Source organism: Eucalyptus grandis, chromosome 10, assembly GCF_016545825.1.
Source record: "Eucalyptus grandis isolate ANBG69807.140 chromosome 10, ASM1654582v1, whole genome shotgun sequence".
Classification (NCBI taxonomy): domain Eukaryota; kingdom Viridiplantae; phylum Streptophyta; class Magnoliopsida; order Myrtales; family Myrtaceae; genus Eucalyptus; species Eucalyptus grandis.
The window spans coordinates 5,189,000-5,201,209 of record NC_052621.1 but is presented as its reverse complement, the minus strand read 5'-3'; the positions used below and the strand labels follow the sequence as shown (position 1 = coordinate 5,201,209).

At 39.5% G+C, this 12,210-nt stretch overlaps 1 protein-coding gene across 1 annotated transcript; it reads right to left on the bottom strand.

Moving 5' to 3' along the window:
- Nucleotides 1–2,685: 2,685 nt before the first annotated feature.
- Nucleotides 2,686–11,534, bottom strand: LOC104423431 (NAC domain-containing protein 90-like). Its single transcript, XM_039302766.1, has 4 exons — nt 11,375–11,534; nt 11,155–11,212; nt 3,507–3,759; nt 2,686–2,940 (listed from the first exon to the last, which is right to left on the bottom strand). The coding sequence occupies exons 1-4, from the start codon at nt 11,532–11,534 to the stop codon at nt 2,686–2,688; spliced, it is 726 nt and encodes a 241-aa protein (XP_039158700.1).
- Between the last annotated feature and the right edge of the window lie 676 nt (nt 11,535–12,210).

Below are 12,210 nucleotides of genomic sequence, written 5' to 3'. Positions count from 1 at the left end.
TGGCCTCACACTCTTGAGTTCATCGTATAACTCTTTCCAACAATATCTTTGCCTAGATAAGAATACAATGCTAACTTCACACTATATTATCCTTGATTTCAAGCTGCATAATCGAAATGCCTCTATCTTTGGTACTATGAACCCACTTACTTCATAAGGAAGACAACGGACAACTTACACAGTTTTCTTGACACATTTTCGAGCAATAAGAACAAGAATAAAAAATAACATGACTTTGAAGCTAGGAGACGAAGAACCCACGAATGTCCTTCAACCAACCAGCACTACAGTCCACTAGAGATCGAAAGATATCACAGCCACCAAATTCCTGCTGCGAATTGTGTTAATTTAATCTTAAAATTTTTGACGATTTGTTAATATAATCGCTTTGATCAATTTTGGCTAGAAACCGTTGATGTGATAGTCCAGTTAGCATTAGCCATCCTATGTGGCATAGCGGTCTCTGATGTAATTTATTTAAAAAATTTTCTTGAACTTTAATTTTTTTCCATTTTCTTTTCGTTTCCTTCACCTATGGCCAACCTCGCTAGATCTAGTGTGGGCCGCCCTCGTTGGCCACACCTTGTCTAGATTTGGTGGGAGCTGCAACACCCTTGTAGCCCTCCTTGGCCATGCCTTGCCCATGGCCGACCATTGGCCATGGCCGAGAACCGGCCATAGGCGAAAAGGAAAAAAAAATCAGAAAAGTTCAAAAAAGAAAAATTCCAAAAAGAAAAATTCCAAAAATCGGCCTCGTCCACACTGACCAGCATCCATGTCCATGACTTCCCGCTAAAATAGGCCAAAAGAAATGTATTGATAAATCGACAAAAGGTTTATGGCTAAAATTACCAAAATTGAAAAGTTTAGGATTCGGTTGATTGTTGTACAAAAGGTTTATGATTTTTTGAATAAATATCTCACTCTTCCGCTACAAATTGGTTTTGCATGAATAACCATGATCCTAATCGAACAAGATTTTGACAATTTTTTTTTTTTTCATTTTTAGAAGTTTTGCAAAGTAGCTCCATAAGATTATAACTTTCATAGTGAAAGAAATTATGCCGAAAGTCCAATTCCATGGGGACCCTATGAATTGATCTTCAATTCTCAACTTTACCGATTGATAATCATATTTTCCGAAACTAGAAATGACGTACCTGAAAAACTGATTGAAAGTTTCATTGAAGTTTGCGTCACATTACAAGACTTCGTTACTGGAAGCTTAAAGACACCATGGATCGGTGAACGTGAACAAGCTACAAAGACCAAAGACCAAAATTTGGTGATAGATTTGGCTTCGTCATGTCTGAGATCTCTATTTCGACCAAAAAAATAAAAAATGTCTGAGATCTCTATAGATTTGGTGGGAAGACTGTCACTATGGAGAGATTTATCTTGGCATCATGATTGAGCTCAAGTACATCGAGGATGAAAGTAACTTCTGGGGTAAAGACGAGTTAGATCTTGAGAATCCCTTCTCTATTAATAAATAATTGCCGAAACCATAGTCTTCTTCTCAATGATATGTAACAAGACAAATATATATATAAAAAATACCCAACCTTTCGCCGAAGGAGCGGCCACTTTCATATTTTAACTTTGCTCATTCACATCTATATATAATACCATTTACAGAAAGGCGCTTTCTCCTGCCAGTAGAAGGCCATAAATTTTTTTGGGGAGAGTCCATCTGGTGATTAAAATATTGGTAAAGTGGACGGTTACTTGGAGGAATTGTTTGGGATGAGTGGGATGGAAGTAAAGATATAAAGGAGGCCATTACGAGACGCCAAATTGGAATGTAAGTGATAGGAGGTAAGTACCTTGAAAGAGCTTCTACTTTCCCCTAGGGAGGAAAGGAGATTAGAAGAAGATCCTACACTTAAAAAACACTTAATTGTAGTATTATGAATTACAGTAGTACACCCTACAGTCTTGCTACGGTGCTCATAAAATTTCTCTATGGAGGAAAGAATTTAACAAAAGAAGATGCACGCAAGTCTTTGAAACGGAAAAAGGAGATGAAAATGAAAAGAGAATACTTGCTTGGCGAGTGTTTAGGGTTTTCTTGTCTGGTAGAATACTTAGGACGTATCTTTTCTCTTCATATCCGTTCTTATGTGTGACTATTAAAATTAGGATTTTGTCTCTTCTGTAATTCTTACTAATCGCGAAGCGAAACAACTCCTCCTTTTGTCCACGAATGTAGCTAAATAGCCAAACTACGTAAGCGCTTGTTTCTGGTTTTTGCTTTATTACTTGTTCAATATTTTCGATTATCTTAATTTGTTCGCAATTGCACGCTCTGTACCCACTTTCTCCCGACACGCAAACGACAAAGTGAACAATCATTTGCATGTCAGCTAGCACTACTTTCCGATGTTTATCCTTATACATGGAGTATAGACACCTATATGAGCACATAAAATCAGGAAGAAAAGGCTCATCAGATCTATACTAGCCTTACTGGATCTTGATCAAGATGATTTGTTATTCACTTGCAGTTGCACATAATTAGAGGATACAACATTATCATTAATTCCATCGGGAGTTTTTATTATTTCCATCCACACATAATATGGATTCTTCTAAGCAACCAATGGAAACTGTAAAGGAAAAAAGATCATTTGACAAACAACTTTCATTCAACATCTAGAGAAAATCTATTTTCTAATGACTCTCCTAAAACCAATTGAATTGTTCCCAATCCCATATAGGTTCTTCTTTTTCCATGCTAATCGTCTTCATAAAATGGGAAATTCCAACATTATTTTCTATCACTGATCCTGATGGGGAAGCAGATTCACCACTGCTGCTGCCACCACCATCTCCATCTTGTATTGTCTCTCTAGCCACCAACTTCAGAGGCCGACGATCAAATGCTCGGGAGCTCCCAGACACAACGTACACTCGGCACAACGTGAATTCATGCCTCAACTACAGCGTTTCAAAGGGGGAAAAAAGTAAAAACAAATTAGTTGCACTTGGAGAGAAAATGAGAAAATGAGAAAATGAATGTTTTCTCATACACTAGTACAAAGCAATGCCAAATTAAGCTAAGTGCATAATGATTTTAATTTACCAGTGCTAATCTTAATTTCGTCCAATCGAGCCTCTAGTAGGTGGGTTACAAATTTGAACATGACTAATTTGCTAATTTAACTAAAAAATAAATCTGATAAAATACATGAGTATAACCTACTGGTCAAAATAATGGTTTGTCCAATTAAGGAAGAAGAAAAATATGATTTATCTATTCATTTGCATTGGCTAAAAAGAGATGACGAGTGCATGCATACATTCTACATATCACCCTAAACATGGACAATACTTCTGATTTTAGTTATTTATGTCAAATATATAGAACTTTACGATCGATTAAGTAATGCATACTTGTGAAAATGATGTTTTCCACCGCTGATATTTCTTACGACAGTCCAAGACTGATCGTCCAATTAACTAAAATGAAGATTGTAATTCAATTAGTTCATGCATGAGCTTACCCTAAACATGGGCACGCTAGAACTTGAAGAATTGGGAGCGGGAGGCGAGATTATTTCTATGGCTCTATACTCGTTCAATTTCCATTTGGTTTTTCTTCCTGTCGGAGCTTTTCCCACGTAGAAGACCATGGACTTCTTCATCCCAATCACTTTGTTTTCCGACGAGTAGACTTGACAGGGCGATCCGGTGGCCTTCCAGTAGCCCACCGCTGTGCTTCGGCTCGGTCTCCCTCCTCTGGCTTGTCTCTCCTGCATAGGAGCTGTTGGGAATGACGGATCCTCAAAAAACCGGATTCGACACTAAATCGAACCCCTAAATCAATGCGGAAGACGAAGTCCGGGAAAACACGTATCACCGATCGTAAAGCACACCACGGATTTGAGCGTACTTTGTTAGCCACAGATTAGACACCGATGCTGAAGAAGAGGAAGAAATTCTAATCTGATGATGTCAATTGAAGGGAAAACAGTGCCGTTTGCCTTACCGTTCTTTTTGTCTTTTGGAGAGAGAGAACGCGCACGGGAGAAAAGCGTACGTATGTCTGTTTTTCCAACCAGTGTCTTCTCTCTCTCTCTCCTCCCTTTTATACCTTCCCCTTCCACGGGCCCTATTCCCGTGGACCGGGCCTTTTGGGCCCAGCATGGGCGGACGGGCCTTAAGCCCATCTCATAAATCGATCATCTCCCACTCGCACATGGTGGTCCAAAACCAACATGGGCGGACAGGCCCTACTCAGCCCCATCAGAGAAAAATCCATCATAGACTCTCACTTAACATGATGGGCCGAAACAGAATCCTCTTTTCCTCTCTTCAACATTCATACCGATGAATAATCCGTGCGACCAGCATACTTTGAGAGCTCGTTGCTATACATCTGTTAGGAATATATAGCAGCTCATAATGGGTATCACATCCTGAGTAGATTTAGTATGCAGTTCCCTAGATCGATCGATCACATTTATATCTCTCTTGATCTCTTTTAAACAATGATATATATATATATATATATATATATATATATATATATATATATTGTATTCACAATTATGATTATCTCAAAGATAGTCATAATTGGTTAACCGGTGAATACAAAACTACAATGTGATTCTCCAAAATCGATCTTCCTCTTTCCTTCAAACTCTCAATTTCAGTTCAGCTTGCTTTTCTAGAAATGCCCCATTAGATCGAATCAAACTCATGACCATTGGCAACATCCTAAGATAGCAAATATTAAATAGAAATCTTGAGAATAAGTAAGAGTCATGAGGGGACTAAAAAATTGAGGAACTCTTTTCCTCAAGAGTCTCACACGACATAAAAAAGTTGAGATCAAACTTTTGCCACTCTTATTGGTCGTCTCATGCATACGTAGTATGAAATACGTATTACGGTATCAACTCCTTTCCCATGGAGCGTATGTCTACACCTTTCAATACCGTACAGATGATAGTTCAGACATACCCAATGTCTAACTTGAGTTCACTTATCTACTCAATCATAAAATTCATCAGAACTCACATCTAGCATCATAGACAGATAAAGTAAAATATGTGGGTTATTTTACTTTCGGACATAGTTAGTATTATGTCCTCATCTTAACACTTAGTTAAGGCGACATACGTATTTTAAGCTTGAGCTCTCGATTATCACCTAGATAATAAGCTTAAAAACAGTCTCATCTTTATTTATCACACAGTAAATAGAGGCGATTACCCGTGTGAGTGGGCTAATCTTTTATCTGTCCGACATACTTTCTCAACTTAAAGTAATGCATTGAGCATTAAGATGCATAAAGATCAAACAAAGATTCATAGGCATTAATGATGAAAAAATACAAATTCATCATATGTGAACACTTAGGGAAAATTACAATATTCAGTACATTAGCCTCTACGCAGTCCTAGAGATTTCATATGGCCACAAAACACATCTCTAGGTATTGGTTTTGTCATAGGATCTGCTACCATTCTATGCGTAGTATGTACTCTAAGTTCACGTCTTTTCGTGCAACGATATCCTTTACAAAATTATACTTGGTATCTAAGCGTTCGGTCTTGCCATGATATTTTGGATCTTTGGTGTACACTTTTGCTGCTTGGCTATCACAGTTAACCAACAATGAATCTGCAGCACTTCCAATAACACCTAAATGATCCAAAAAACTCTTAAGCCAAACACCTTTTTACACTGCTGCTGATAATGCCACGAACTCAATTTACATCGTGGACAAGGCTATACTCTTTTGTTTCTTACTGCTCCAACATATGGTGCCATTATTCGGTAAGAAAACAAATCCAGAGATAGATTTTCTTTCATCTAAATCTCCTCTTCAATCGGCATCAGAATAGCCCTTGAGTTGCAGATCCTTTCCTTAATAACTCAACATATAATCAGCAGTTCCCTTTAGATACTATAGTATTCTTTTAACGGCTTTCCAACGTGCTTGACCTGGATTAGATTGGTATCTACTCACTATTCCAACTGCATAACATATGTCAGGTCTTGTACATATCACAGCATACATCAAGCTCCAACAACACTAGCATAAGGAATATGTTTCATTTGTTCATTCTCTTGTGGAGTCCTTGGACACAGTCTATGGCTCAATCCTTCACATTTTGCAATAGGAGTGTCTATGGGTTTACAATCCCATATCCTTCAATTCAAAATTGGAATACAACCAATTTTTGACAGTATTGACAAACTCCATATTACTTCCGGCAATTAGTATATCATCAACATATAATGATATGATCACAAATTGATCCTTGGATCTTTTGATATATACACAATAATCCTCATCTATCATTGTAAAGTCATATGCCATTATGGCATTATGAAATCGTATATACCATTGTCTTGACGACTGCTTAAGGCCATATATCGACCCCCAAAGTCAACATACCTTTTCTTCTTGGCCTTTCACTATGAAACCAGCAGGTTGTTCTATATATATATTTTTTCATCTAATTCTCCATTGAGGAAAGCAGTCTTTACATCCATATGATGTAACTCAAGATCCATACTAACCATTATTGCCATTATAATGCGAATCTAGGTAAATCTTATTACAGGAGAAAATGTATCTTAATAATCAATTCATTCCTGTTGATTATACCTCTTCGCCACAAGGCGAGTCTTATGCCTTTCTATCGAGCCATCAGCCTTTTGCTTTATTTTGAGAACCCACTTGTTCCCAATAGCTCTGCGTCCTTTTTGGAAGATCAACCAGTTCCCAGACTTGGTTTGATTTCATTGACTCCATCTCCTCTTTCATTGCATAAATCCATTTTTCTTTACTAGGGCAATTCAGAGCCTCATTAATATTTCTTGGCTCATCCTCATCTTGTGGAGCAAATATAAAAGTGGCGACTTGTTCGCCGTATGGGAGATAGTACACTTAGCACATCATTCCCAATTATGCTCCCACTCGGATTAGATAATGATGATATCATCTCATCATGTGGTTGTAATTGAGAATGAGTTGAATTCAATTCATCACTTCTCATATTACTCCTACTTGGACGAACTCCACTAATATCATTATCTTGATCCAAGGTTTCAAATAGGGAGTAATATTCCCTTATTTCGCCCTTCTTAGGAAATTCATCCACTAAGAATGTGACATCCCGTGATTCAAATTCAGTTATACTCCCACTTTCCTGCTCACCTACGAACACATACCCTTTCGAGTGTTCGGAGTATCTCATGAAAATACTCTTATTTCATTTGGGACCATATTTCCCAAATTTATGAGAGGATTCATTATAGGCAGCACAACCCCATGACTTAAGAAAACCTAAGTCCGATTTTCTACCTGTCCATAACTCATATGGAGTGGAACTAACTGATTTGGAAGGCACCCGGTTAAGTATATAGGCAGCAGTTAACAACGCATCACTCCAAAAAAAGTGATATGTAAGTTAGCATGCGCCATCATGGACCTAACCATTTCCAGTAGGGTTCTGTTTCTTCTCTCCGCAACACCATTTTGTTGAGGAGTATATAGAATAGATAACTGTCTTTCTATTCCTTTTTCATCACATAATTTTCTGAACTCATCAGATAAATATTCTCGACCTCGATCGGATCTAAATACTTTTATTTTCTTGTCTAATTGATTTTCAACCAAGTTCATAAACCTTTTGAAACAACATAATGCTTCAGATTTATGAGAAATCAAATAGACATATCCGAATCGAGTATAATCATCTATAAAAGTGATGAAATAAACAGCCCCATGCCTTCCTCTCACATTCATTGAACCACAGACGTCAGAATGGATTAAATGCAGAGGAAATTCAGCTCTTTTACCTTTTTCAAATGGTTTCCTTGTCGTTTTCCCTTCTAGGCAATGCTTACATATGAGCAAATTGACTTTTTCAATATTGCCCAACAAGCCCTCTTTGGCTAGTCTTTTCATATGTTGTTGGCCCATATGACCAAGTCTAGCATGCCACCATATTCACATCATTATCATATAAAGTAGAAGACGTGAAACAAGGGAATAACATATTGACATCACCACAGTCAACATTTAGTACAATAAAACCATCCAGAAAGTGACCAAAATCATAGTAGTTTGTATCCAAATACAAATCTACACATCTATTATGGAAGTTCATACTAAAACCAAGCTTAACCAACATCAAAACAGACACTTAAATTTTGACGAATCTCTGGAGCATATAGGACATCATGTAGGAACAAGGTGCGTCCACCACGCATATTCAATTGGCAAATGCCAATCCCTTTAACTTCAACTCTGAAATTATTTCCCACATAGATCCACATAGTTCCAGTTGGTATCGTCGGAATTTCACGAAGGATCCTCTATCCTTCCTTACATGGTCTGTCGTTCCTGAATCTACAGTCCACAAAGGATTGGATTCAGCCAATAATGCAGAACTCGACACATAAGCAAAGTTCTCAAATGTGCAAGAGGTGTTTATCTTTTTTTGGCTCACAACAGTTGCGAGCATAGTGACCTCTCTTGTCACAATTGTAACACCTCACCCTTGACATTTTCTTTACTTGAGGACATTTTCCTCTCTTGTGTTGGTTAACTCTTGATTTCTTGCAATAAGGACTTGATCCTTTGCATTCCCACATATTGAACGAATCAATACGCTTGCGCTTAGAGCACAAAGCCCTTTCTAAGCTAGAACCAGCATTGTAAATATCTATTTTCTGCTCATATGCTGTTAGTCGGTCCTCAGCTAGCTCAAAGTGGCGCACATCATTTATAAGATCTTCCATAACATGGTCAAGAGCTTCTAGTGCTTCTTGCTTTTTCAGCACATATTGAATCTTCATATTCAATATTTCACAATTGCTGCCGTTCATATCAGCAATTACATTCTTAGTTGCCGAAACCATCGATCTGAACACATCAGACATATATGCACGAATAATTAATGCCTATCATTTATGCATCCACTTTTACATAGACCCATCATATTAATGAATAATTTCAAGTAAGGCTTCAGAATCAAAAGGTCACTATGTTTCCAATTATCCTTAAAAAATCCTAACTTAAAACTATCATTAATATGATTGTCATATGCAAAATCAATTCTATGAAACTATAGAAACTTCTAACACTACCCACAGCTAATTACCCACAGCAACTAGCAATAGCAGAAAGCAAATAAAATCTTAACATCGAATAAAATAACAATGCTTTCACATGATACAACTAACATATCGGTTGCTACATCAACAACAATCAGGTAGTAAAACATTACATAATTAATCAAAGAAATAAATAGGGAATGTCCCTTCTAATCTATCAGCCATAATATCTGAGAAATTTGAAGGCACATTTGCCAACCATGGAAAAACTTTTGGAGAGCATTCATGTCGCCACCAAGGCGCATTTACTCTACGCCATGTGGCACTCAATCTAAGGGTTGAATTTTTTTGGCCAACTCAATCCTATAGTGCTCTCTTACAAAAGCTTCCACCAGTCTCCTATAACCCGGGACCTCGTTGACCTCCCATAGCCGATCCAACACTGCTTGCCATTCAGGTGGAAGAGTGTTCATCAAAGCCGGCACCTTCTCAAAATCCGACATAAGATAACCATTCCAGATGATTTCCTGTATCATCTGATTGACCCTGATCACATGTGATACTAAATCACCATCATGCCACCGATAATTAGCTAATTCTGACATCAGCCTTTTAAGTCTTGCATTTCCCTCGTTCGTTCTCAGGATTGCAGGTATCCTTGCATAACGCATCACAGTTCCTGCAACAAATGCAGAACTAAAAATGGATCACTTATAATCCATAATAAATATAAGGGAAAATACATAATTTTTCCAAAAATTCATGCAACAAATGCAGAATTAAAAATGGATTACTTATAACCCACATAGGCATGACTGAAAAAGAAAAAAATTCCTTTTTTTTTTTTTTTTTTTTTTTTTTTTTCCGTGTCAACGGTCAAAGTCAACGGTCGGTCAACGGTCGTCGGTCAACGGGTCAACGGGTCGGGTCAACGGGCGTGCGGGTCGGAGGACCGGATGGACCGGTCGGGCCGGTCGGACCGGCCGTGCCGGTCGGACGAACCGACCGCACGTGCCGCGCGCGTGCGCTGGCTGACGTCACGCAGACGTCATCCAGCATGTGCCTCGCGCGTGAGCGTGCTGACGTCACGCAGACGTCATCCGCACGTGCGCGGCATGCGCCAGGATAATCGGGTCGGGTCGGTCGTCGTCGGGTCGGGTCGCCGGCCGGCCAACCGTTGTCGGCGCTGACGTCATCAATGACGTCATCCCGACGGTTATCGACCGTTGGGTAACGTCACGATGACGTCAGCGGGTGACGTCAGCACGCATCGGTTCGCCGATTGGCGCGTGCCGTTTTGCCGGTCGCCGGCGCGCACGTGCCGGTTCGTCACCGGCGCGTGTGGCGCACGCGCTGGCCATAGCCAGCGCTTCGGACGTGTCGCGCCCACGCGCAGCGGCTTCTGGCCGCGCGTGTGGGTGCGTGCGGTGTCATACGGCGGCGTGCGACATGTCGCTGGACTCGTCTCGACGTCGCCTTTCTCCCCATGTGTTCATAAAACGATTTTGACTTACGAAAACTCAGAAAAATGGCCGAACAACGCTCGGGTGTCGGGATTTCTCGCCCCGATCCGTACGGCCGAATGGTTTTTGCGAAAAATCAATCAAAAAACATCAAATTGATCGGGAAAACGTGAACCTGGCTCTGATACCAATGTTGGGAATGTCGGATCCCCAAAAAACCGGATTCGACACTAAATCGAACCCCTAAATCAATGCGGAAGACGAAGCCCGGGAAAACACGTATCACCGATCGTAAAGTACACCACGGATTCGAGCGTACCTTATTAGCCACAGATTAGACACCGATGCTGAAGAAGAGGAAGAAATTCTGATCTGATGATGTCAATTGAAGGGAAAACAGTGCCGTTTGCCTTCTTTTGTTCTTTTTGTCTTTTGGAGAGAGAGAACGCGCACGGGAGAAAAGCGTACGTACGTCTGTTTTTTCAACCAGTGTCTTCTCTCTCTCTCTCCTCTCTTTTATACCTTCCCCTTCCACGGGCCCTATTCCCGTGGACCGGGCTTTTTGGGCCCAGCATGGGCGGACGGGCCATAAGCCCATCTCATAAATCCATCGGGAGCGAAGAAGAAGCACTGCTCTTTCTCTTCTCGGCACATCTCTCCGGAAAGCTCTGCGGCAACAAAACACACAACACCACAAGAAAAGTCAAAACTCTTACGTACAATTTGCGATGAGTTTGCACAATTATCAGAACCCAAGATTTCTTTCAGTGGCATGAACGAGAAACATCGAGAAACGAAGAAATGCCACGCGTGATTTCTTGTTCTTTGACCTGGGAGATTCCATGGCTCGGTGGCGTAAATGTCAAGGACTGGAATGATACGGTGGAGCTGGTCTTGTAGCAAGCCCTCGAGCTGGTTGTGCAAATAGAAAGAGATGAGCTCTTCCTCCGTTGGATAGAACCTGAAGCCTGTCGGATGATCCTCCATCATATTTCTCTTTTACTATATCCTAGGTTTTAAAGTAGAGATGCGGTCGTATGCGTTTTTCTTGACAACAGAACTGGTAGATTGTGTTTTGTGTTTTGGAGAACGTAATGGATCCGGATAGACCCATATATAGAAGTGGACTGCTTGGTTTACAAAAGGGGAAATTTTTTTAACGTATGCAATGAGTTTTTTTTTTTTTTTTTTGGTAAAAACGTATGCAATGACTTAATAAAGAGGACCGAAAATTAAATTATTAAGCACGTTCTATTTTAATTGATTAAAGGTCCATTTAGAGTGGCTTTCTTTTTAAATTTTTTCACTTTTTAACATTTGAGAGGTGCCTTTTTTGATAATGAATGCATGGATTGAATCGTTAAAAACTCATTCTAACGAGCTCTTTTGATTGTCGGCTATATTTTATCTCTTTTATTCCATAGAAAATGAACTTCACTGAAAAATATTTTTGCAAAAAAAGCTATTTTAGAAAAAAATTAATTTTGCTGTATTTAATGCCTTTTGCGAATAAGATAGAATTCAATTTATGATATTTTTTTTTATCAGAAAACTCTGATTTTTTTGAGGAAAGAAAGAAGCTCAAGTAGAGCCCTTGGAATTCAGGTGTGGATATCGAGGTCTCGAGTTTGGGCCGTCGAGACCTTAGATCGGGGGCATTGGGGTC